The 27,570-nt window shown below is 43.0% G+C and overlaps 1 protein-coding gene and 1 long non-coding RNA gene across 10 annotated transcripts in view; one reads left to right on the top strand and one right to left on the bottom strand.

Moving 5' to 3' along the window:
• The window catches only part of LOC137542039 (uncharacterized), a 713,380-nt gene that overhangs the window by 436,853 nt on the left and 248,957 nt on the right, over positions 1 to 27,570 (bottom strand). The window lies entirely within an intron of this gene.
• LOC137542033 (arf-GAP with SH3 domain, ANK repeat and PH domain-containing protein 1-like) overlaps positions 1 to 27,570 on the top strand; it is a 307,340-nt gene that overhangs the window by 187,058 nt on the left and 92,712 nt on the right. For both annotated transcript variants that reach the window (XM_068263631.1, XM_068263630.1), the window contains exons 4-8: positions 2,099 to 2,173; positions 3,098 to 3,147; positions 5,779 to 5,908; positions 18,128 to 18,213; positions 19,608 to 19,683. In XM_068263631.1, the coding sequence (XP_068119732.1) occupies positions 2,099 to 2,173; positions 3,098 to 3,147; positions 5,779 to 5,908; positions 18,128 to 18,213; positions 19,608 to 19,683 (417 nt within the window). The remainder of the gene's footprint in view (positions 1 to 2,098; positions 2,174 to 3,097; positions 3,148 to 5,778; positions 5,909 to 18,127; positions 18,214 to 19,607; positions 19,684 to 27,570) is intronic.

The raw sequence follows: 27,570 nt of genomic DNA, 5'->3' as shown, positions 1-27,570 counted from the left end.
CCATGTTTCTATTTTTTTTTCCAGTGTATGGGGAATTTTGCTGCTATTACTTCACTGACTATAGGGGTAGGAAATGTCGTAATGGTCACTAAAATGGCCCCTTACACCATTTTAAAAGACTGTATATTTTATTATGACTATGTACTCTACACAGTGCTGCTCTCTTCTGTAGCACTTTACAAATACATGTCACTGACTGTCCTCAGAGGAGTTTACAATCCTAATCCCTCCAATAGTCATTGTGGTATGTCTCTCTACCATAGGCATTTGTTAAGTGTCCATCAGGCACCCCACTTACTGCCTGGTTATTGATTAATTTGCATTGGCATATATTAGACGCCAGCCGATCCCTGCATACAAATGACTTGATCCGCATACAAACATGGGAGAATTATACAAACTCCATGCAGACAGTGTGCTGCCCCAAACATGAACTGGGAACCCTAGTGCTGCAAGGCAAGAGTACTTTCCATTACTCCACCGGGCTGCCCTTGTTTGCAAACCAAACTACATCAAATTCTAGATGAGGAAAAAATACTTCAGCATTCAGGCTTGTGATGTCATTGGTCTATAAGAGAGGTACTCACAAAGTTTGGTTACCATTGAAGCCAACCACTGACCCAGACAGGAGGCGACTGGACCTATCCCTGCTGGGGTGTTGGTGTATTCCCACTCCCTGTAGCAATTTGTTGAATAAAATCCCTTTGGGGCTGAGGTTTGGCAGATAATCATTCATCGCCAGCAGTGTGTACAGAGCTATGAGCGATTTTTAACCAATGTGTCCATGAAGTCTGCGGCACCCCCCCCCCCCCCCCAATACATTCTACATACTCTACTACATACTCTAACGATCCTATCACAGTGTTCTCCCCAGGCTCTTTTAGCCGGGAGCTCTACCCGGCTAATTTTGGTAAGCACCTGGCTGACATGGGCTCATCTCATCTTCGTCCTATGCTGTAAGCAGATAAAAACAAGGAACATTAAGAGCCTCAATAGTGTAATATGTACTGGTAAATGGTTACTAGATAGAGTAAATATTAATACTCACAAATCAGGGTTACCATTAGGCAACCACTGTAAAAGCAGGTGGGAAGATTTTCCTGACCCCACTCAGGAATCAGAAGTCGCTCTCTGTAGATGAGAAAAAGGGGGTTCAACCCTCCACCCAGGGTGGACTCAATATTATGCAGGAGAACAGAGGCACCAAAAGGATAAAAGGAAGGTAAATGAGCTTAAAAAACCAAATTCTTGGTAAATAGAGGAGGTAGTGGTGGACTTGCCTCCTCCAAGTAGACACACAACGACTGTGGTAAAGACAGTCAATATATTTTATTTATGAACTCCAAATATGCAACGCGTTTCACAGGTTTGATCCGACTTTATCAGGCAATAACAACGGCGCAATAGCATATGTGGTGAGAGGTGCCTGGCTCTTCTACTGACCACATATGCTATTGCTCCGTTGTTATTGCCTGATGAAGCGGGATCAAACCTGCGAAACGCGTTGCATATTTGGAGTTTATAAATAAAATATATTGACTGTCTTTACTACAGTCGTTGTGTGTCTACTTGGAGGAGGTAAGTCCACCACTACCTCCTCTATTTACCAAGAATTTGTTTTTTTAAGCTCATTTAGCTTCCTATTATCCTTTTGGCGCTTGGACATTTTTTGGGGGAGAACACTGCTATCCGTTAACAATCATTTAGCCTTTTGGTTTCAATCGTCTACTGTTGTTCACATCCCATTGCTTGACATATTCTGTATTTTATCATGGAAAGGTTATTCATCGGTTGTTGACACGATTTTATCTTGTGGTGTGAATGTAACTTTAGCTTCTGTTTGGGCATAGACAACGGGAAGCTGAACACTAGTGATGGGTTATGATGAGAAAGGACCTCTCTTACACATAACATTGCAGCTTGTTCATCTGTTACAAGCACCCCACTGGCATACATGTGAAGTATTTCAATGTTCTGGTGTAATGTATTCACTGACGCCACACTGCTGACAAGCTTGGAAAGCTGTTTGCGGGAAGCGATCTGCATAACTTGTGTAACCCTCTCTTATTTACATATTTGCTTTTTCTCTTTTATCCAGCTCCAGAGCTTTAATCACAACATTAATTACTTTCTGAACTCGCTGGTCAAGGGAGATCTGAAGGAAGTGAAAGGGGTAAGTGGCCACACAGCGGTATGATGGCGAACAGCGGTATTGCTGGAGCTTAATTCAAAATAAAGATTGCGCTAATTCCATAGAGATTCATAGCATTGCTTACAAAGTTTCAAGATTATGGACTCAGCTAAAGGGGTTCAGTTGCTCTCCAGAGCCTGTTAGGGACTTGAGATTTGACCCGTATTGTGAATGGCGGTCTCAATGTTCAGAATCATGCGGGTGGCTTTTATTCATATGAGAATTATTTTAATTCACCTCACTAAGATCACTGTAATGACGTAATGCACCAGAGTTTTCACCTACTGCACAATAAACTGACCATTTTCACTCCAGAGCTTACTCTTCCCATAGCAGGTGTACATAATCCAACACCATACAATCTCAAATGTTTCAGTCACTACAGGAGCTTACTCTTTCCACAGCAGGTGTATAACCAACCAACACTACCCACACTCACACGTTTCATACACTGCAGGAGCTTACTCTTCCCACAGCAGTTGTATAACCATCCAATAACGCCCTTTCTCACATGTTTCAATCACCAATCACTACAGGAGCTTACACTTACTACAGCAGGTGTATAACCATCCAACACAACATACTCTCAAGGGAAACTAGGGCCCCAGATCACTTTCCCTTAAATCGCTCCACTTTGAAGGGCCAAAATTGATCTCAAAAGCACTAGCATTCTATGGAGCGTTTTGCAATCGCAAGTGGGTCTCAGGCCTTATAGTAGTAAACCTTAGCACTTTGTAATGCACAGCGGTACATAATCTATAATAGTGGTGCAACCTATGAAGCAATCGGGACAAGCTTGTGGAAGTAGATTTTGTACTGTTCACGTAACTTATTGATATTTTATTGACAACCTTTCCTGCTCTGTGTTTTAAAAAAAAATTGTTTTCTTTTTCTTTTTTTTTGTAGGATTTAAGGAAGCCTTTTGAAAAGGCTTGGAAGGATTACGAAAACAAATTGTAAGTTGGAAGTCTATTTCTATACATCCTTAGTCTTCTTTATTTTACTATGAGGTGGGGAGTTAGCTTGGCTGGTTCTGCCACTCACCCCCCCTCCTGTTGTTTCCCATAGGAGTGGGCATCACTACAACTGCTTGCCCTCTATCTGCAGTGTACTGTAGGCGGTGGTACAGAGGGTTATGGAATGGGCTTGGGGGGGGGGGGGGGGGGGTTCAGACTGTGTGAGGGGCATACCATTCACATTTCCTCCAGTATTGCTCTTTGGAAGGAGGTGTGTGCCATAAGTGTCCAGTAAACCGGGGTCTGAGCTTGGCAGACCTTGGTTTGTGTGCACATGGTTTTGGCGCAAGCTTTTTTAAATACATAGTACATGTTTGTGTGATGTTTCCATTGATTCCCAGAAACACACTATCCACACAAATTCAGGTCTATAGCTCCATACCTGGATGCCGGTGCCAAAACCCTCCTTAAAGAGAATCTGTACTCTAAAATTCTTACAATAAAAAGCATACCATTCCAGTGTTCTCCCCAGAATTTCTTACCAGCCGGGTGGCATGAAAAAGTAGCCGGGTGGGGAAGTAAGGTCACGTTGGGTGGAGTTGGAGGGTGATGTTGGGTGCCACTACTAGGTAGGGAGGGGCAGGGTGGATCGTGTTGGGTGCTACTTGGTAGGGAGGAGTGTAGGTGGATCATGCTGGGTGCTTTCGAATGAGGAAGTGGGTAAGGAGGAATCACACTGGGAACTACTGATGGGGAGTTACACTGGATGATTTCGCATGCACACAAGCTTGTTGCTTGTCTATGTGCTAAACAGAATGTACTACAGAGGGGGGAGGGGGGGGGGCAAAGGACTGGGAAAGAAAAAAAGGAGGAAAGTGTGTGAGACGGAGAGACAGACTAAAGGTAGAAGAAAAAATATGTATACAAGTGTGGAAAAGAAATCGGGGGGGGGGGGGGGGGGGGACAATAACAAAAAAAACAATGTGTGGGTCAGAGAGGAGAGGATTGCAGCACTACCCTCTAAATATGAATGTAATACAAGTAAGAATGCAGCACTCTCACAGCTCTTGTAACTTGCTCAGCAGCACACTGCAGGAGGTCTGCAGACTGGTTTACATCAATGTAACATCTCTGAGCAGAGCAGTTGGGGGAAGGACAGCAATATAGTAGTTGTAAAAAGGTCGGTCTCCTCTCCTCCCAGCAAAGTGCATCTGAAAGGGGGGCATGCCATAGAGGTGATGCTACACCAGGCACAGCAGCAGAGGCAGCTAATGGCTATCAGTCACCACCTTACCAGGGATTAAAAGATAACCATCTGCCCTGCAATGCTGTCTCCCCGGCATGAACGCTGCTCTACACTGTTCCCTGTGCTCTGATTTCTGACCTGCAAGACTGGAGGTAAGGCTGGAACACATTCTGGGAAGTTTGCTGCGATGTGAAGACTGGCTGAGGAGGAAAGCCGTGGTCTGCACTAGTCATGCAGATCGGGGATTCATTAGCTCCAGCTTCTTTGAAGTTCCCGCGGTGCCTGTGTAACTTCAGTTACCAGACTCTCCCCGCCCCTCTACATCACGGCTATGCAGGAGCTGAGAGGAGTGCGGAGATAGTGTAAGTGACAGCGTCTGGCTCCAATAACACTGCCGCTGTACACTGCATTGAATGTGGAGGAAGAAAATCTGATGCACGCTGTAACCACAGGTGGGCGGGAAGCTGACACCAGCCGGGCGCTCCGCCCGGGTAATAGGCTCTGGGGAGAACACTGCATTCTATTTATTATGTTCTCCTGGGCCCCTCTGTGTTGTTTCTGCCACTCCCTGCTGCAATCCTGGCTTGTAATTGCCAGTTTTAGGCAGTGTTTACAAAACAAAGACATGGCTGCTAACAGCATGTGATAGGCTGAGAGTAGCTCAGAGTGTGAGTCATACAGAGCTTGGAGGGGGCTTGGAGAGGGTGTGTATAGCTTCTATCTGATCACAAGCAAACCTGCACATTCCAGCCTGAGTGCCTGAGCCCGACAAAGCCTTCAGAGGAAAGAAGATTAGATTATATAACAGAGATAATACAGCCACTGTGCAACTAGGAAAGGCTGCAGGAAGACAGACCACATTAGAACAGGTATAGGAACTTATAGGATAGAAGAAATAAGGCTGAAAAGTTTGTTACAGAGTTTCTTTAAGAAAAAAAAGTTATATTGCCAATATCCTCTAATTAGGTTGCTAGATTATCTGGCATTTACTGTGTTTAAATGTATACTTTTTCCTATCTTAACTTTCAAATCGATTTTCTCCAAAACTATAAGGTCTAAAAAAAATAATTTCTCCTTAACATTCCCTGCAAATTTGGTGATTCTAGCTGATAAGGGGGAATCGCTATTAACAGTGAAAGTTGGCAAATATTAGGTGAAAAAAATAGCTAAAATATTTGAGCTGATTTTTGCTTGTCAAAGCAAAAATAGTACTTAGTTTCGTTAAAATAAAGCGAAAAGAATATTGGCATTTTCGCTCATCACTGGTACTGAGTAATGATAGTTGCATGAAGTTCTTGCTGACCATGCTTAGTAATGTACAGTAAGGACAGGCAAGAGCTTCTGATATCCTGATGGAGTTCATGATGGAGTTTGTGTTTTATCAGCACCAAGATTGAGAAGGAGAAGAGAGAGTTGGCCAAGCAGTATGGGATGGTTCGGAATGAAGTAGCAGGAGGAGAAATTGCTGAGGAGCTTGAAAAGGAACGGAGGATGTTTCAGCTGCAGATGTGTGAAGTAAGCAATTCAATCCTATTCTGCTCATATGACAGATGCATAGGCATGCACGAGATGTTCAAAAGGAAATCTACTTATCCTGTCAACTACTGATATCTTCCCTCTCGCTCTCCCAAATGCCACCAGTATCTGCTCTTTACAGATAACAGGGGCCTACTTTGGTGTTTAGCTATGTATAGCAATGGCCAGTAGATGGTGCTGCTCTGCTAATTAGGAATGGTCAACAAGATGCAAATAATGACACGTTGATGCAGGGTAAGGGTACGTACAGACATACGATAAAGATCGTTCGTTCTGAACGACGAACGATGTTAAAGGAGGTATCGGCCGATGATCGTTTGAAGAAAGGCTACTTTGAACATCGTTCGTGTACGAACGATCTTGGAACGAGCGTTGCGTGCGCAACATGATGTATAAACTGATTTCAAACACAAGTGTCAAAAAAAACTATTTGAGCATGTGCAAAGCTTTGAGAACGAACGATCAACGACCGATCGTTGTACAGACATTACTTTTTGAACGATGGTCGTTGGAAAAGATCTGGCAGAATGGATCGTTCTTTACCAACGACATATCTCGTTGGTCGGTGGTTTTAATGATCGTTAGTGCACTTTTTACGAACGATCGTCGGGCAATGCCGTCGGTAACGATCGTTTTAAACGACTATAGTCGCATGTCTGTACGCACCATAATGCAAACTCTGTATGAAGATGCACGCAGCTTGAAAATGGACCAATTGAATCCCACCTTGGCTTCATCTGATTGGTCCATTTTCAAGCTGCATACATTAGCATGTAAAATGGTAAAATCCTGTATCTACTTACTGGCATCTCATCGACCACCCCTACTGATGGTAGATGGTCCCACCATTCATTTCAATAGGCAAGTAGTTGTACAGTACAGTAGCTAATGCGGCATTTTGAGATCAACTGTGTGGTCAGTAGATAAATTGCTTGCTGGGAACTACAAAAGCCAAGTCCCGGGCTTGTTCAGGTGGGAGCAAAGAACAGGCAAGGATTCATCATTTGTCACAGGATTGTTTCAAGATTGAAAGCAAACCTGAAGCAAAAAAAAAAAAAAAAAAAGTTGTATGTGTAATACTGATAATGAATGGAACATTAGTAGCGAAGAAAAGAGTCTCGTATTTTTTTTTTCAGTTATAAAGCTTCTTTTTTATAACATTGCTTTGTTCTGTCACAGTTGCAGTTTTAAAACCACATTTTATTCACTTGCCTACTGGGTTTTTTCCCCTTCTGGACCAGAGCAATTTTTACCTTTCAGCGCTCCTCTCTTTCATTCGCCAATAACTTAATCACTACTAATCACAACGAAGTGATCTATACCAATTAGGCTTTCTTTGAGTGGTAAATTATGCTAAGAATTATTTTATTCTAAATGCATTTTAACCTGCTTGGCGGTATGGACGAGCTCAGCTCGTCCATTACCGCCGGAGGCTGGCGCTCAGGCCCTGGTGGGCCGATTCTCTTCAAATAAAAAGGAGCACACGCAGCCGGCACTTTGCCAGCCGCGAGCGCTACCTGATCGCATGCAGCGGCGAAAGAGGGTCCCCCCAGCCGCCCGAGCCCAGCACAGCCGGACCAAACAGTTCCGGCCAGCGCTAAGGGCTGGATCGGAGGCGGCTGACGTCCATGACGTCACTCCGCTTGTCGCCATGGCGACGAGGAAAGCAAAACAAGAAGGGACGCTCATCGCGGCCCTTCTTGTTACTTCTGATCGCCGGAGGCGATCAGAAGTACGCATTAGGAGCGCCCTCTAGTGGGCTTTCATGCAGCCAACTTTCAGTTGGCTGCATACAATAGTTTTTTTTTTATTAAAAAAAAAAACCGTCCGGTCGCCAGCCTGGCGATCTTAATAGAACGTCAGGCTGGTTAATGGGAATAGTAAGAAAAAAATCATTATTTCTCAGTTTTTGGCAATTCATTTTAAAATAAAATGTTTTACTGTGAATAAAAGCCACACATTTTATTTGCCCATTTGTCCCGATTATTGCAACGTTAAAAATATTTCCCTAGTGTAATGTTTGCCTCCAATATTTCACTTGGAAATAGAGATGCATTTTTTACGTTTTGCGTCCATCACTAATTCCAAGCTCATAATTAAAAAAAACAAAAAACAATAATATAACTTCTTGACATACATATTAAAAAAAAGTTTAGTCCTAAGGTAACTATTTGTGTATATATATTTTTTAATTTTCATTTATTTATTTATTTTTATGCAAAAGTTTAATTTGGGTAATTATGGGAGAGTGTGGGTGGTAAGGGGTCAATTTTGAATGTAAGTGTAGGTCTTAACCACTTCATCCACAGGTCAGTAGATATACGTCCTCTGTGACTTCATCTAAGCCACAAGTCAGTAGAATCTACTCACTTGTACAGAAGCAGTGCTGTGCAGGATTGGGCTTGTTCCTGTGCATATTTCTGGCACTATCTGATGCAGCACTAATTGGTGAATGGTAATATATGTTACCTGAGCTAATGAGATTGATTTTTACTATTAAAAATACTTTTATTTTCTCATTTCATAGTGAAAAATACACACTGTAGCATTATTTCAGAATCCAATATCTTCACCATAAATTGTGACCGGAATATAATCTAAGTTTTGTGATAAGCAGTAAGAATAGCCAAACAAAATGTGTGTTTTTTATCTACAGTAGCACTTTTTATTTTTAAACTGGAATTGGTAAAACTGAGAAATGTTTTTCTATGTTTTTTTCTTTTTCCCATTAAAATTCATAGAAAACAAAATTGTTTGAGGGAAAACATGGCATACAATGAAAGCCTAGTTTGTTCTGGAAAAAAAAAATATATATTTAATTTCTGTGTCATAAGTAGGGATAAAGTTATTTCTGATTAAATTAGGACATAGGCTAAACTGTCAAAACTACTCTGGTCAATAAGTGGGAAACCAGGTCTGGATTCGAAGTGGTTATTTAAAAAAAAAAAATGTAGGTGTAATTTTATTATAAGTCCACAAGATGTCCCCGTGCATTATTTCCTATTAGCGTGTGCTAATGGGAAGTAATGCGTGGACATGTTACTTCCTTAATTACACTGACTGCAGGCATCTCATTGAGGCCAGCGATCATTGACATGGGGACTTAGATGCGTCCCCACTCATTCATCTCCCCTCTAATGATCGGTGGAGAGAACACGCGTTGGAGTGTGCACGAGAGCAAGAGGGAGTGTGCGGTGGCAGTAGACACATATCTACGTCCCTGGGACTTCAGATGAAGTCCTGAGTGACGTAGATATACTGCACAGGATGCAACAAGTATTTGAGCTGTAAAACAAAGCAGAAATAATGACCCTTTGACCTTTCCTGCAGTAAAAACTTATCTCAAGCTGTCTCTCACTGTTTATTTGCTGTTTAAGTGCTTAAGAAAACAGGACTGTATTCGACCAAGTGGGTTGAATAGCTCAGAGAAGCTCTTTTTGTATAGATAACTGATTTTTTTTAAACTCTTCCTGTACTGGAAAACAATATGATACACTTTTCTTTGCTACTCATGTTCTATTTATTAGCTGTACTACACATACAATTCATTATCTCAGAAGTTTTTATTTTTGCTGCAGGTTTGCTTTAAGATGTTCGCCTGCTTTACACCGGGTGCCCGGTCAGCCAAACTGTTGATATCTTTCGAATTGGAAATAATTTGGGTATAGCTCTAATTTTACATCCCTTGCAATGACTGATTTAGATCAGTTCAAAACCTGTTCTCTGTTGATCTGTTCTCGATGCAGTTGGGATCCATTAACTGAGGCCCAGATTTTTAACCCATAAATGTACCAATGTGCTTATTGGATAAATCGATAACTGGGGGAAAAAAATCCTCATAAACCCTGTAAACCTGCTTCTACACATTGCTCTGGAAGCGTGTGTTGTGTAGTAATCAGCATTTTGTGTTTTTGCTGTTGAAAATATTCCATTATCCAGGCAACAGTAGCAGCTGCAGTATGGAATGTAGCATTTTTTTTTTTACCTCAGTCACTTGTTGTTTTTTAAATTCAATCATTCGGAACCATTTAAAAAGAAGGCAAGTGTTGGCTTACCTTCTGGTAGTAAGCTGATCGATTTTCATATATTTATTTTTTCAGTCACGTAACATCCCAATAGACAAAGTGTTTCAAGGCATAAAGCCACGTTCTTCAAGTCAAATAATGTGCCTCTAAAAAGTAAGACAATGCTCAAATCCCCCACTCAACAACTTAAACGGACTCCGAGCAGTGCCTGTGGGTATGCCTTTAAAGAGACACTAAAGCGAAAAAAAAATTATGATATTATGATTTGTATGTGTAGTACAGCTAAGAAATAAAACATGAAGATCAGATACATAAGTCTAATTGTTTCCAGTACAGGAAGAGTTAAGAAACTCCAGTTGTTATCTCTATGCAAAAAAGCAAAAAAGCAATTAAGCTCTGCGACTTTCAAAGTCGTGGAGAGGGCTGTTATCTGACTTTTATTATCTCAAGTGTTATTGAAGTATTTACATTTTCTCTGCCAGAGGAGAGGTCATTAGTTCACAGACTGCTCTGAAAGAATCGTTTTGAATGCTGAGTGTTGTGTAATCTGCACATATTATAGAATTATGCAATGTAAGAAAACACACTATATACCTGAAAATAAAAATATGAGAATATTTTCGTTGCTGCTAAACTTCTAGTAATTATTAATAGTACACAACCAATTCATTATATCATATATTTTTTTCGCTTCAGTGTCTCTTTAAGCATACCCACAGCTAATTAATTACATCTTCACACCTACCAGCATGATGTTTTTAATTATATCCCCCTGGGTTCCTTGTATTTCATTGCATTGCACTGAATGGAGCTGCCGACACTGGGGAAAGTATCGTCCTGCATAATACAATGCTGAATAAGGAATCCAAGATGGCGGCCGCAATTTCAATCGCAAAAATAACTAAAAAAACTAAAAGGCGTAGGGTGGCGGTTTATATATCATTGGAAAGAGGAGAAAGCGAGCTTCAAAATGGTATGCATCTTTCCGTAGTTACTGCACTGCTCGGAGTCCCTTTAAGGGGCACTGTAGTGACATAAAGTACAATGCAGTTAATTATTCAGGATACACACTTTTATGGTCATTTTCCTATTTCCAGCACCAGAAGCACTAATTTATATTTATTGCTTTTTATTGGCATGAAACTCTGCCCCCGCAGTGATGCTTAGCCTAGGCTGTTGTGCTACGCAGAATGTTCCTCCCAGAGGATCATGGGAGATCAGGGATATTTTGTACTGGCTTCGGAATTCCGTAAATGACTATTCCACAGCAGTGTACCTGACAGGACTGTGATAAATTTCAGAATGTTAATCCTGGTGAGGGAAGATTTTACATGGGACAAACACTGACTAAATAGCTTATAAAAGATTATTGTAAAAAAAATAAGCAATTTTCTTCCATATTGTCACTACAGGTCCTCTTTAAGAACATTCTTAATATATAAATAGATAACAGAAATACTGTATATAATGCTGCATACACACTTGAGATAAAAGTCTTTGGAAAAGGCAAGATCACAGACCAATTTTACCCCCTTCCATGTAGTATGAGAGCCATACCTACACAGTCTATTCTATGGAGCTGCACTCCCCATCAGATAAAATCTTTGCAAGATGCTGCACACAAAGATGCTGTACACATTCAAAAGATCATTATCTGTAAAAGATCTTTTCATGCAAAAGATCCATTCCTGCAAAATGCATTCATAGTCTGAGATCTGCAGATCCTCATACACACCTTGTTTAACAGACTTCATCTGCATATCTCACAATCATCTGCAGATCTGAAAATCCATCCTGGTGGATCTGATCTGCAGATGATTGCCTGTTAAACAAGGTTTGTATGATGATCTGCAGATCTCATAGACTATGAATGCATTTTGCAGGAATGGATCTTTTGCAGGAAGAGATCTTTTGCAGATAATGATCTGTTGAATGTGTACAGCATCTCTGTGTGCAGCATACTGCAAAGATTTCTGTCTGATGGGGAGTTCAGCTCCATAGAATAGACTGTGTAGGTATGGCTCTCATACTACATGGAAGGGGGTAAAATTGGTCTGTGATCTTTCATTTTCCAAAGACTTTTATCTCAAGAGTGTATGTAGTATTAGTAAGGATAATCTCAATATAAAAATGCTTACGGATATACACATCTTTCTAATGTAGAGTGTACATCAATATAGCTCATATCAGTATCTATCTAAGTAGCCAACGATGGCGGTGTAACCATCAGCCTATAAAAATACATCCGTGTGTGTATGATCAAAAATCAAAATATTATATCCTGAACACAACTACAGTAGTTTTGACCTAGTGCCAATTTCAGGTATATAGGGGTATATACATTTCTCAGCTCCTTCTCCTCATATGAAGCCACTATATATATATATATATATATATATATATATATATATTTATACACTATATATATTTATATATATATATATATATATTTATATATATATTTATATATATTTTTATATATATTTATATATATTTATATATATTTTTATATATATTTATATATATATTTTTATATATATATTTTTATATATATATATGTGTGTGTGTGTGTGTGTCACTAAATATAGGATAATGTCCCATTGTGAATATAAAACAATTGGCCTGCAAGATCCAGGATAGCCCCTTGTAGACAAGTGCCACGGCCAGTTCTGTATCAGTCCCACTGAAGCGCCACAGCACTCCTCTGCAGGGGGGCAGGGATAAGCGCCAGATGCGGTCACATATGAGGCTCGGGTGGTGAGTTTAAAGTGTAACTGTCGGGCATAAAATCAAAAATCAATTCTTTATTTTTATCTGGTAAACAAGTAATAAGGATGCTAATCAGGCAATCCAAAAGTTAAAATCACTTTTACTTTTCTTCCTGATAAATGATCATTCCCCAGTTTACCTGACTCTTATTTGGTACGTTGCCGCACAAAGGAAGTTGCAGGGCATGCTGGGTTGTCCTTTTTTGCTTCTGTACATTAGTTTAGTCTGAGGGGAAAAAAAGACAACCCAGCATGCCCTGAAACTTCCTTTTTGCAGCAACGTACCAAATAAGAGCCAGGTAAACTGGGGAATGATCATTTATAAACAAGAAAAGTAATAGAGATTTTAGGATTGACTGGTTAGCATCCTTATTACTTGTTTACCAGATAAAAATAAAGAATTGATTTTATGCCCGACAGTTACACTTTAAAGAAAAAGATCCGGAGAGTCATTATTGCTTTTTATTACAAGTGGATCTGGCTAAGATCTGATTTTCACTTTATAGTTGGAGGTACACGATCAGTAGGACAGGAAGTCAATATACATTATTTAAAAATAAACAAATATAGCTGGCAGTTTTCATCTCTCTCTCTCTACAGTGTACCTTTAAAGGGGAGGTAAGCTTTAGGCTTCATGAAGGAATTAAGCCCTATCTCCATTTATGGCAGGTTGCATCTCCAAGAAGCATGCCAGCACTGGCAAATACAATGGGGGTTTACATGCGTGATACGGTAAATGCTGCCAATTAACACCCCCCCCCCCCCCTCCATCATCAAGAGCAGCCTATTGATTTCATTAGCCTGAGATTCCATATCCAAATTTGTGTGCAGGGAATCTCTCTCAGAATCTCCCCTGGTGGAAGGGAGGCCCTTAACGTTTTGGGGTGGTTAACATTCAGTCTCAGGAAGGACTTAGGCCTAGTGCACACCGGAGCGTTTCCGCTGCTGTTTGCGATCCGCTTGCGGGTGCGGATCCGCTAGGGTAATGTATTTCAATGGGCTGGTGCACACCAGAGCGGGAGGCGTTTTGCAGAAACGCATACTCCCGGGCTGCTGCAGATTTTGGATTGCGGATGCGTTTCTGCCTCAATGTTAAGTATAGGAAAACCGCAAACCGCTCTGAAAAACGGCACTTCAGAGCGGTTTGCCAGGCGTATTTTGTTACAGTAGCTGTTCAGTAACAGCTTTACTGTAACAATACATGAAATCTACTACACCAAAACCGCTACACAAAACCGCAAAACGCTAGCTGAAACGCTGCAGAAAAATAAGAAAAAGTGTTTCAAAATCTGCTAGCATTTTGCGGATATGCTAGCGGTTTTTGGTGTGCACTAGGCCTTAATGGTTATGCATGAAGGGTGAAGGTTATGGTTGGGCATTAGGATGGTGTTAAAGTGTACCCGAGACGACATGTGACATGATGATGAGATAAACATGCGTATGTACAGTGAAAGACATATTAATTACTAGGCTGTTTATCTTTATTTTGCTGCTTGAAAGAGTTAACTTTCAGGCATGCAAGTGACCGCTTCTTGTTGGGAATATAGTAAACATCACTGATAAGAAAATTACAGCCATAACAGGTTTTCTGGCACAATACAACTTCTGAGGGCAGGGGAGAGATAGAAAAAGGTCAATATTTCAAGTATTTTAGCTCTTAATAGGCTGCATTGAGCAGAGACAATAAATCATTTCATCTACTTTGTAAGTGTTTAAATCCTCTATAATAAAACCTAACTGTCCCTGCGTCATCCTCTTTCCCTGTCTGTCCGTCTGTGGTTTTTTGTACTGTGCATGTGCGCAATACAGTAAACCGTTGGGTGGGGAGGATGGGCCAGGGAGCAGGGCGGCTGTGTGTGTGTGCGCGCACGCGGCGGTTGCACGCGCACTGACTAGCGGCAGTGGCGCAGGATCACTACCTAGACCCGTTTTTAAATTGGCTTAGGTAGACTAGTATAAAATAAATCTGTAGGATATCTGAAAACAAAGTCATTTTTATGAGTAGGGGGATAAATTTAATTGGTTATCTCATGAGTTTATTTTCACTGTGAGTTCACTTTATCCCTGAGGAAGGGAGGTTAGGGTGAATTGTGACTTTATCATCAGGTGATCAGTTAGGGTTAAGAGATCAATTTGGTAGATCCGGTAACCATGCAAACTAGAACTTTGCAGAGCTATCATGCTTTACAACTGTGTAGATCAAGTCCTAAAACATCAATGGCTAAATACTTTTTCCAGTGAGGCTCAATGGGTTGCAAACCAAGGATAATAGTTGAAGCCCTGGAACCTGCATCTTTGAAATAAGCAATGACATGTAACGGTTGGGTGTCGCAGCTCAGATGTCTGATTATGTGGTGATCTGCAGAATCACCAATAATGCAGACGCTATACCTGATTATGTGTGATCTGCAGAATCACCAATAATACCAGTATAGCAGCACAAGGAGCTGAGTGTACAGTGCTTGGTGCAACCGTAACTTAACCACCCTGGCGTTCAGTTTCCCCAGGATTTCCGTGCAAAAAGTGTTTCAATTAATTTCCAATAATTTGCAACCATTTTTTTTTTTTTGCAACCAATTTTTTTTTTTGATATTGAATTCAATACAGGTTATTGTATTGAATTCAATTAAAAAAAAAAAGTGTTTTCTGCAAGATGTTGATGACGCTGTGTGACCCTGGTGTCATATACGCCGATCAACGGGGGACATGTGATCGCCGAGGGAGAAGCAAAATCCGCCAAGGGACATGGGAGAAGACACTGGGGAAGCTATCAGAGGTACGCGATGAGGGATCAGCATGCCAATGGTGAGTATAAGACCCAGATGTATAGTTAGCCAGATGTGCAGCCAGGTATAGTTAGCCAGATGTATAGCGAGCCAGGTGTTTAGCCAGATGTATAGTGAGCCAGGTGTTTAGCCAGATTTATAGGTAGCCAGATGTCCCCCTCCCGGTCCCCCCCCCCTCCTAGCACGCTGTGGGTAGCTATCTGTGCTACCCACAGCGTGCAGAACAAGCACACCCTAGGGAATCCCTGGGCAGCCAGCGGGGCAGGGAATGTGCGGGGTTCCCCCCTGTATGCGGAGGCTATGTGGGCGGGGGGATCCCCCTCTGTGCGGGTGGGGGAATCCCCCTTCTATGGTGGCTGTTGCGGGCGGGGATCCCCCTCTGTGCGGGTGGGGGGATCCCCCTTCTATGGTGGCTGTTGTGGGCGGGGATCCACCTCTGTGCGGGTGGGGGGGATCCCCCTTCTATGGTGGCTGTTGTGGGCGGGGATCCCCTTCTGTGCGGGTGGGGGGATCCCCCTTCTATGGTGGCTGTTGCGGGTGGCCTATTCCCCCCCTCCCTCCCGATCTCCCCCCTCTCGATCTCCCCCCCCCCTCTAAGCCCGTGGAGTAAATAGTTGTACTCACCAGAGGGCTTTCTCCAGCGATGGCAGCAGCACTTCCTCCTCCATCTCCGAAGTCTCGTTCTCTGTATAGTTACATTACGAGGCTTGGTGATGTCACCAAGCCTCGTAATGTAACTGTACAGAGACCGGGACTTTGGAGATGGAGGAGGAAGTGCTGCTGCATCGCTGGAGAAAGCCCTCTAGTGAGTACAACTATTTACTCCACGGGCTTAGAGGGGGGGGGGAGATCGGGAGGGAAGGGGGAATAGGCCACCCGCAACAGCCACCATAGAAGGGGATCCCCCCACCTGCACAGAGGGGGGATCCCCGCCCACAACAGCCACCATAGAAGGGGGATCCCCCCACCCGCACTGAGGGGGATTCCCACTCACAACAGCCACCATAGAAGGGGGATCCCCCCACCCGCACAGAGGGGGACCCCCCCGCCCACATAACCTCCGCATACAGGGGGGAACCCCGCACATTCTTTGCCCCGCTGGCTGCCCAGGGATTCCCTAGGGTGGCTGGATGCTTGTTCTGCACGCTGTGGGTAGCACAGATCGCTACCCACAGCGTGCAGTCAGGCATCCAGCCATCCTGGGGAATCCCTCTGATGAGAAAAAAATGCAGCCGGCGGGGCAGAGAAACAGGAAATCTCCCTGTCGGCATGGACGAGCTCAGCTCGTCATTAACGTTTTTTGCAAGTTTTTGCTGGACGAACTCAGCTCGTCCATACCGCCAGGGAGGTTAATAGTTTGACGAGACTTCACCAGAGGGGCTGGTGAGGTACTATCGGTACACTGGCCGTATAATAAAGTACCAACCCCAGCAAGCTGGAGATACTAACACTGAAGAGATAGAACCTCCCGAGGAGCGGGTGATTCAGACAGTACTGCAGCCTAGTGATCACCTGAGGAGCAGGCCATTTAGACCGTACTGCAGCCTAGGAGCAGGAGGTACAAACAGCACTGCAACTGGTGATCACCTGAGGAGGAGGCGATTCAGACTGTACTGCAGCCTAGGAGCAGGAGCAACCGGTCACTAGCAAATAACTTCACCAAAGGAGCTGGAGAAGCTAACACCTCACCAGTGGCGAGGGCCCACTGGTGAGTAGAATTGTCAGACAGGCAAGGGTTGGCAACAGAGAGGACAATATCAGAATAGAATCGTAAGGCGGAAGAGTAGTCAGTAATCAGGCAGAGGTTCAGCAACTAATCAGAGGGACGGAAGTACAGAATCGGCAAGCTAGAGCGAAGTCAGAGGATAGCCAGAGTCAAACACAGATAATCAATACAATATAACAATTCCTAGTCTAGGTGTGAAGTCCTTGGTTTCAACACAAGGGATCTAGTCTAAGGTCTGAGCGCTAACACGAGATGTATTCACGACAGCAGATAGTGTCTGAATGAAGCCCGGAAGCTTAAGAAGCAGAGGAGACCTCACTGGCACGCCCCCATCAGTCAGCCAATCCTGGGTGCCGTGAGGCTCCTCTGACGTCAGCCGACGAGCCTCCTCTTAGCATAAAGGTCCTGTCTCTGCCCGCGCGAGACGGCGACCCCTTGAGAGAGCAAACATTCCGTCCTCTTACTCCTAGACGCCGGGAGGACGGGCAACGGCACGGAGGCAGCTGTGACGGCGGTGCTGTTCGCCGCAGCTGCCCCGTTCATTACATGACAATTCTGATATTTTAGTCCTTTCAGATTCTCTGTGAACGGTGTTCATTATTCTGAATTAATGAAAAATATTCCCAATATGCCTATCTCTGCTCAATCCGGAAGTACAGGCTATGCTAGCAAATATAAACCACTAGCTGCAGATCAGTTGGCTGATACACAGCTGTCCGCATATTGATTGGCATCTAGTTGCCTTCATTTGAAAGCACAGCTTCCACTTCAGAGGAGGTGTGCTTATTTAGAGAATTTTTTCCTCCTCCCTAGTTGCTGTTTTCTGATTGCATGCCAGAGTTGCTGTATGTAGTTGATGTGATTTATTTATGGATATTTCCATTTTCTTTTAGTATCTGATCAAGGTGAATGAGATCAAAAGTAAGAAAGGGGCGGATCTGTTGCAGAATCTCATCAAGCATTATACCTCCCAGTGCAAGTAAGAGTTTAGCATACTTGGGTTATACCTTTCCCAGTCTCTCTGCTATAATCGTTTTGTTTATAACCGTATGTCTCTCTAGAGACAAAGCATGATGCCCACACGGGTGACAATCAAAATTGTCCTCTATAGGTGGCCACACACAATACAATAAAATGATCTGATTTTACAGCAATTTCATACATATGATAGGATCTCCTGGAATAAATTGTACGTTTTTTTTGTTTGTTTTTTTTTTCCCCATTCAACTGAAAAATCCAATCGGATTTCCCTTTTTTTTATTTTTATCAATCCGGAATGCTGGAAATTTTTCTTACATTTTTCTTAAGATTGTATAGTGTGTTAGATTGTCAATGTATTCATATACACACACCCTAGCATTTTTTTCTGAGTTTCCAGTTATTTTTATCATAATTGGGGTAAAAGTGTGTGTGTGTGTGTGTGTGCGCGTGCGTGCGTGCGTGCGTGTGTGATTCTTGAATTGAACAGATATTTAAAAACATTGTATGTTGTGTGTGGCCACCTTATAACTAACCAATAGAAATCGAAATCCCTTGTGACCTGATTTACATTTCAATCATTTTTATCAAAAGGCAAGACAACTAAAAGTTGATTGAAATGTTTCAGTTGTTTTGGGTTGATTACCACATTTCTTTGTGTCTTTGATTTGGTAAGATGGTCATTAGGATGCAAATAATATTGAGTTTACATAATGTTTATGTTGATTGTATGCAAATGTATTCCAGTTTAATTTGGACCAATCAAATCCAAAAGCCATCTATCAATATCGCATGCCATCATATTTGATGCGAAAATTACCACCCTTACACCACATTGCTGCTGACAACTGCATTTACCACACTTTATTGTGCTATATGTTTGTTCCATGTGTGGCTGTGGCTTATGTTTCTGCCTTATTATCAGTAGGATGATTTCAGTGAATTGTGGCCTTTGTCATAATTTAAAATGAATGAGAAGTAAACTGATTTTTTTTTTTTTGTGGGGGTAAAAGTCAGTTATATTTTAGTGAAGAGCAATACATTCTTCTAACATGCAAATATCTACTGGCCCAGAGAGGAAATTTAAATTGAGCCCATCCAAACCTCTTGCTGTTGGTTAACTAACAAGTTGGAAACCAATTAATACTCAGCTGCTGGCTTTCTTAGGTGATTGGAAATTTGCATTTTAAAAGAAAGTTTTGCTCATCATTAATACGTATAGGTTGACCATGCTGATAAACTAACCTCATCACAACCTCTTGTTGTAATACAGTGACTTGTAGAATTGGCTAATCTGAGCGCTGCCTTCCTCATTAGTTGCATGTATAGTGAAAGACCCTCTCATGCATGTGCCCCAAGTGGTGATTGGATCCCAGAATAATGACTTATTTGTAGCTTTCTGCAGGAATGTTTACAAGCCACCGAAAAACTAAAAACTTACATCGAGGGCCTGACTACCGAACTGCAGATTGTGAGTACAAAGCCTGTAACCTGTAAACCTAGTCTACTAATATTCAGCCCTTGTTTCCAGGTTCTGGAGCATGTGTGGAGAGAAGATATACAGTACTTGTCTGATCCCACAGTACTGATCCTCAGCCAAGTTGGTGGCCTAGTGAAACCATCTCTTTGAATAGATGGTCTCATCACTGCTCATTCATCCACAGGAATTCTGGGAAAGGTGAAAGAATAGAGGCTGTGCCAATGATAGGCTCTGCTCTCCTTGGAATGGCATAACCATAAGGGGCAGTATGCAGCAACCATATTAGATAAAGACTTGAAGCACCTGACTTGATTCAAAGCTACCTAAGATAAGAACTGAGATGTTCATACTGGATAAACCTACATCTGTGCATTGTTTGTTCCTCCCCTCGGTCCCCATAACCACTCTTTGGAAAATTTGATTTTCGGCTAAAGTCAATTTTTCAGGTAGAAGAGGCAGGCTTGCTGCAACGTTCCTCCCTCTTCCCCACCCTATTCGCTCCCCTTTAAAGGGACTCCGAGCAGTGCAGAAACTATGGAAAGATGCATATCATTTTAAAGCTTTCTTTCTCCTCTTTCCAATGATATATAAACCGCCACCCTACGCCTTTTAGTCAGCAGCTCCATTCAGCACAAAAAGTCGCCCTGTGTAATACAATGTAGCTATGGAAAGATGGATATCGTTTTAAAGCTCTCTTTCTCCTCTTTCTGACGACCCCTAAATCGTCACCCTACGCCTTTTAGTTTTCTCTATTTTCGCGATCGAATTCGAAGCCGCTGCAATTTCAATCGCGAAAATAGCGAAAACTAAATGGCGTAGGGCGGCGATTTATACAATATATCATTGGAAAGAGGAGAAAGAGAGCTTTAAAATGATATGCATCTTTCCATAGTTACTGCACTGCTCGGAGTCACTTTAAGAAGACGGAATGAGGTGTAGGGTTGGGGGGTCAGGGGGTGATAGGAGTGAACATTGCAGCAAACCTGCTTCTTTCTGAAAATTTGGCTTCAGGTGTAATTTTTTTTTTCTTTGACACACCCAAAATAAAAAAAATTCCCTCTTGATGATGAATCCTCTACATGCACAGTGTCCTAAATTGGGACTAGCCATCTCTAAACCTGCTCTCCCTTTTGAAGATATTGGGATGTTCAAGGATGTTACTGAAGAGTAAATCTAGTCCTTTTTGAAAAGGTTGTGAGAGTTGGCTACACATGATTCCACATAACTTTGCTGCTTCTCGTACTGTTAGATGCTTGACTCTCTTGCTGTGAGAACCAGAGACATACGGTAGATGCACTCTGTTAGAACAACTTTTACATTCTGTGTGTAATTTGACCTTGGCCTGAACATTTCTGCCCAACTCTTTAACTTCCAATGAGGCTGTCAGGATAAGACTTCGGCCCTTGTTAATTGTGCCAGATGCTGTCTCTGGCTTAATAGGCAGGAGGGTGACCTTACCGCTGAAAATAAATTCTTTATGAAGGGATGGTACAACGAATATAATGTTCAGATCAGGACTAGTAAATAGTCTAATTAGGTCATTTGAAAAAAGGAACTTTACCTCCAAGGAGAAAAATACATTTAAAACAAAAAAAGATTTTTCATTGTTTCCTAAGCACACCAAGGCAAATCAGGTCAACAGGGCACTGAGATAGGCAAGCATGTAATAGATGCCTAGACGCCTGGGTTGATTAGCCGTAATTGGGCACCTAGGCAGCCGATACTACATAGTATATGATCGGCTACAACTATTGGTTGTACCCAACCTATAAGTTAGTGTTTGGCCCTATGGTGGGGAAGGGGGGGGGGGGGGGGGTATTAAAGGTCAACTGAAGTGAGAGGGATATGGAGGTTGCCATATATATTTCTTTTTAAACAATACCAGTTGCCTGGCTATCCTGCTGATCTATTTGGCTACGGTAGAGTTTGAATAACACCAGAAACACCCATGCAGCTAATCTTGTCAGATCTGCAGCATGCTTGTTCAGGGTTTATGACTAGAGGTATAAGAGGCAGATGATCAACAGTACAGCCAGGAAATTTGCATTGTTTATAATCTCCTGCAGCCCCATGATAAAATTTAGTTGCTTTAAAAAAAAAAAAAAAAAAAAAGTACCTGGAAGGGTTAATCAATTATAATAATTTGTTTGCCAGGCCCCTTATCAGTATATCTCTGATTTGATGTTTTTTTTTTTTCATTCTTTGTGCAGGGAATACATTATGACAGAGAACTTCTGTAGGCAAGCATCAATCATAAAAAGCTATATATTCAGTAAAATGGCAGTATCCTGCCTACAGATTGAACTGGCTATTACATTATTATGCAAAGTAGCTGCTTCCAGATCAGATGACTGTGACCAGTGGAGGAATCACGATTTTCACAAAAATGACATTAATCATGGCTAAGGGCATGTTGAAGAATTGGGAGAAAGTTTCCAGTAGTATGTTATGCCAGACTCTAATTCTACTTTAAAGGACTTCCAAGGTGACTAGTATAATCTGTTTTTACTCACCTGGGCTTCTTCCAGCCCCTAGAAGCCATTTAAGTTCCTCGCCGCAGCTCCGGGCATCCACGCCATCCGGCGCATACTGCACCTGCGCAGCAGTATTGCCAGAGCCGGCTCTAGACCTTTTGCTCCCTGAGGCAAACGTGTGAAGAGACGCCCCTACTCCCACAAACTAGCCCCCCCTCCGGTTTTCAGCGATTGCACAGCACCAGACAATTTACTCTGTGTCATTTATTGTTCTCACATGACATCCTGCAGTTTAAGACAATAGCACACTGGCTGGCTGTGTGTCTGTGACACTCACCCTCAGCCACTCCATTCCTCCTCAGTCAGGATCAGTGCCACCTCCTCCCTTCTGCTGTGCAAGTCAAATGAAACACTGCTGCTCTCCTACCTCTCCCCTCCACTCACTGTCAGACTCCTCACACAGCACAACAAGCTGCTCTTCCCCAATGATGACTTATTCACCTCGCTCTCCTCTCGCTCCTCCTACTCTGACTGCATGCTGTAAGTGTTGCACCTGTAGTCTCTGCGCCTGATGCAAATGTTTCACCTTGCCTCATGGGGGAAGCGGCCCTGAGTATGCCCTGTCCTGCCGTCTCCGGGCTCTGTGACGTCACACATGTGCCCACGTTACACCGGCAACCACGTGGAGAGTGTGTATGAAGACAGAGCCAGCAGCGGATATGGACTGGTATATGTGGGGGGACAGCGCTGGGTGTTCCATCACATTTTGTTGCTTGTCCCGATATTGCACGCCATTACTGCCACACATTTCAGAAAGTTGGCCCTACTTCTTGCAGCATGTATCGATACATGTGACCCATTTTGCCCCTAAATTACTTGCATCGTTGATTGGGTATGCTTATCCGATTATAATAATACTATTGGATGGTAGATCGGCAGCCAAGTTGCCTGCTGTATGGCCACCTTAAGAGATGAACGGTTTGCAGGATTGCTGGACTATTCGCTCTTCAGGTTTAGATTTAAGTACAGTAATTTGATTTCTGACTGCTGTGTTCATTGCTGGTTTCCTACTCGCACATACCGATGACGCTTGTATGGCTAGGCAATGTCTAATAATACCACTGGTAGAACTAATGGGTTAAGAGCATTGCATGCTAGATGCATTCATTGCACAGTCCTGGGTCAAGAGATTCCGCTATTAATCCTGCTTGATGGCATAGACATTATTGGAAACCGATCCTTTCCCCAAATGGTAGCGGTGTAAGTGATGAAAACGTAAGCGCTGCTGATGTGTTCTGGGCCACAAAGCACAGAGATCCTTGTAACCACACCAACCACCCTTTACATCAGCAATTAGCTCATCCCTTTCCCTCTCTGTCCCCCGGGACTGGCCAGAGACAGACTGCAGCAGGTGAAAGCAAGGTCTGTGCAGCATCCGGCTGCCTCTGTGTGATGGATCTGCCTAATGACTGACATTACAGCCAACATGTCTCCCTAATTATTCCACGCTGCCTGCACTTATATCCGCCTCCTATACAGGAGTATAAAACCTATTATACAGGTGTCCATGTGTGACAAGACCATACAAAGACCAGGGTAGCTGACTGCGTAGCACTCTGTGGCCCCGTTCACATATTAAAAGGCAAAACAGGAGTGCTTTGCGCAAGTGATTTTACCGCAATTCGCGCCTAAAAATTACTGGACACTGCTGCGACTCCAGAGCGATCATGGTCAGCGCTTTATAAGCACTGTACTGCGATCACTCCAGAATCGCCCAGAAAATGCTGCAGATGACACGTTTGCGATTGGCGCTAATTGCAAAACGCCCGAGATCTGTGCCAATCATGGCAATGAGAACACTGCCATAGGATAACAAAGCACTAGCGCTTTAAAAAAGTGCTAGCGCTTTAGCATTTAGCGGGAATCGCCCGCTAATCACATGAGTGTGAATGGGCCCTTAAATGCAACTGAAGTGAGAGGGATATGGAGGCTGCCATATTTATTTCCTTTTAAGCAATACCAGTTGCCTGGCAATCCTGCTGATCCTCTGCCTCTAATACTTTTAGCCACAGACCCTGAACACGCATGCAGCAGATCACATCTGTCAGATCTGACAAGATTAGCTTCATGCTTGTTTCTGATGTAATTCAGACACTACTGCAGCCAAATGTATTACCAGGACAGCCAGGGAACTGGTATTATTTAAAAGTAAATCTACAATGGCAGCCCTCATATCCCTCTCACTTCAGTTGTCCTTTAAAGTGAACCTGAGATGACATAAAATTAAGAATTTATATGTACCTGGGGTTTCCTCCTGCCCCCTTCAGCCTGACCGATTCCTCGCCGCCGCCGCCACCGTCCTCCGCCTTCTGAATTTTTCATAAGGTTTCCTGTAAGTTTGTCCAGTCGAGGGTTACTGCGCCCCTGTCAGCTCCCGTGTTTTGGAGTGTTCTGCGGTTGCGCAATACTACTGCACAGGCGCAGAACGCTCCCAGCCACGGTAGCGCAATGGGGAGGGGAGCGGACCCCAGCCGCACTGCGCATGCCTAGACTGGCTAAACTTACAGGAGCCCTTACAGAGGATCCAGAAGGCAGTGGACGGCGGCGAGGGAGTGATTAGGCCGAAGGGGGCTGTTGTAAGCCCCAGGTATGTATAGAGTGCTGTGATGATGTAACACAATGTCAGTTAACTCACTGCAGCAATCTTTATAAAATCGCACTCGGGCAATATGTAGCATTTCTTTTCAGCGATTGAAGGATGCAAAATTGGACATTCCTTTGAAATTGCACCAAAAATCGCTTTGCAAAATCGCAATCGCGCTGTGATCTAAGCCTTACTGCACTTAACAGCCTACATCCCGAAATGTACTGTATCTACAGATATCACATTACTGTCACATAAACCGCTTGTTTCTGGCTACAGAGGGATATTCTGTTCTGTCATTTGGCTCCCTGTAGACATCACCAGCTGGGAAAAATTGAGGGGAAAAGACTTTTTTTTTCTAGGAAAAAAAAATAGAAAAGGAAAATCAAAAGACAACTTGACTGTAGCAGCACTTTTATAAGTCCCCTGTTATTGCTGCAGTGACAGTAGCAGCCATAGACATCAGACAGTGGTATGATTTGCTGGCGTGACAACCTATCTCTAGGGGCTATAAGAGGAAGTTCTGTCTGCACTGTAACAAGGGCTGGAGAGAGCTGATCAGACACTGCCAGTACCATCCTATCGGGAGAGAAAGTGAACTGAATGTCTTCTAAATTGCTGGTATGATTCTTCTTCCCCTCCCAATGGCACTTGGGGAAAATATCTGCAGGTTACTCATAGGCATGTGATCCAATGATGGCTAAGCACTGTCCTATGAAGGCTTGGGGGGTATGCTGCAAATACCCCACTGTGAGCTGCAGGAGTAACTCCAATTGCAGTAGACAGGATTTCCTAACTCGCTGAAATAGGAGAAAACGTGGGGCGGGAGGGTCAGATCTGCTGTACACAGTAAAAAGTTTATCCCAATTGATCACAAACTAATTTTTTGTGTGATGAAAGTCTGCCGTGTTAATGTGAAAGCTCAACCTCCAATGTGAATTTGTATCTCAGAAGAATGGACTATGGTTATGGAAAATGGGGTAGGAGGCATCCCAGGTGAGGGATTAAAAGTGTAGGCTGTAGCCACTTACATCGTACAAATACTGTTGATTGGCTTCTACAATTGGAAAGCAAGCAGGAGATACCGCTCCACTGTACAGTGAAGGACAGTGCAGGAACACAGGCAGCCAGGCCCCAAAATATCAGATCAAAAAAGGAAGGTCCGCACCAATGTATCCACAATCGATGAATCGATATGTATGTTTATTCAGGACGTATCCAAGTATACAGAAAGCACTTGACTAACATGTTTCGGACACTGGGTTCTTAATCATAGGCTTCTACAGTTGTTGCAAAAATATACCTTATACAACATGTTTCGCGGGTCTCGGCTGCTTCCTCAAGTGATAGATACTACTGGATGTGCAGAGTGGCGTGTGTAATATAGAGACACTCGCATCCACTCCTGTGCATCTAGCGTCCCCTGTTTCTTGAGGAAGGGAGCCAGACCCACAAAGTGTTTCTTATGCATTGCTTCAATCAAGTGTTGGTGCAATAGTCTTAACCAATCAATTTTTAGGAGGTAAGTGGCTACAGCCTACAACAACAGCAACAAACATTTATAAAGTGCTTTTCTCCCATAGGGCTCAGACCAGTAATTGGTTGATTGGGTAAATTGTGGTAGAACGGAAAAATTCTTGGGTCTGCAAATGCCAGGCTAAACAGGTGGCTTTTCAATCTGGATTTGAATAACTCCAGGGATGGGGCTGTCATTACTGGGTATGGTACGGAGTTCCAAAGGGTAGGGGCAGCATGACAGAAATCTCTGGCTCTAAAGGTTTTGAGGTGCACTTTGTGAGTGACCAAGTTTATGGATCCTGCTGATCTGAGGTTGTGAGAGGTGTGGTGCTGTTTCAGCATGTCCTTCATGCATCCAGGGCCCAAATTGTGTAAAGATTTTAATGTCAACAGTCCAATAATGGGTGTAATGTGACAGCGGTGAGGCTGGCTTGTTAGGAATCTGGCAAGCCTACATTCCTATTGTTTCACTTCGGGCACCTCCACCTCCCCTTTCCCATAGTTACATACTCCATTTTGGAATAAAAGCCTTTCTGGCTGTTGTCCATGGCCTAGAAGCACTTGTTGAACAACAAAGGAAATTGCCCACTTCACCAGGCCTGAGTGGAGGCGGGCTAGCATTCTCCCCAGGCTCAGATAAAGGGTGATAACCATGGTGACATGTGAAGTGGGTATGTACTAATGCACTTAGACAAAAGTCGTTAAAACGCTGTTGAGTGGCTTCTAGTCTTCTTTGCGATTCGTCTTTGAGACCACTAATGACCACCATCGCCAGGGACTATGACTATGTGAATCAAAAGGCAGAATTCTATGCAGTAGTGTTTTTTTGTTTTGTTTTTTTTTTGACAGAAGAACAAGGGGCAAAATGGACAAAAATCTCTGCTACACTGGCCATTAAAGGCAATGGCTCGCTCTGGAATCGCACGCCGTTCGCATTTTCCCTGTGATTTCAAATCCGACAGCTTTCTGCTTTAATTCCACAAGACATGCACGTTTCTAATGTATTTCAATGCATCTGAAACATTTCCTGCAGGAAAACACAATTGCAAGCAAACACAATTGCAAGCATGATTGCAGTCAGTGTTGCCAACTGTCAGTGTTGCCAACTGTCAGTGTTGCCAACTGTCAGTGAACTTACTGACGGTGTAAAAAACTAAACTAATCTGGGCTGCCAGTAAAGTCAGTGATAACTTTGTGGTCAGTTAAACAACCTCTCTTCCCTAGTATATTATGGCACTTAGG

The sequence above is a fragment of the Hyperolius riggenbachi genome, chromosome 12 (assembly GCF_040937935.1).
Source record: "Hyperolius riggenbachi isolate aHypRig1 chromosome 12, aHypRig1.pri, whole genome shotgun sequence".
NCBI lineage: Eukaryota > Metazoa > Chordata > Amphibia > Anura > Hyperoliidae > Hyperolius > Hyperolius riggenbachi.
The sequence above is the reverse complement of the archived record's forward strand: the minus strand, read 5'-3'. Positions and strand labels throughout refer to the sequence as shown.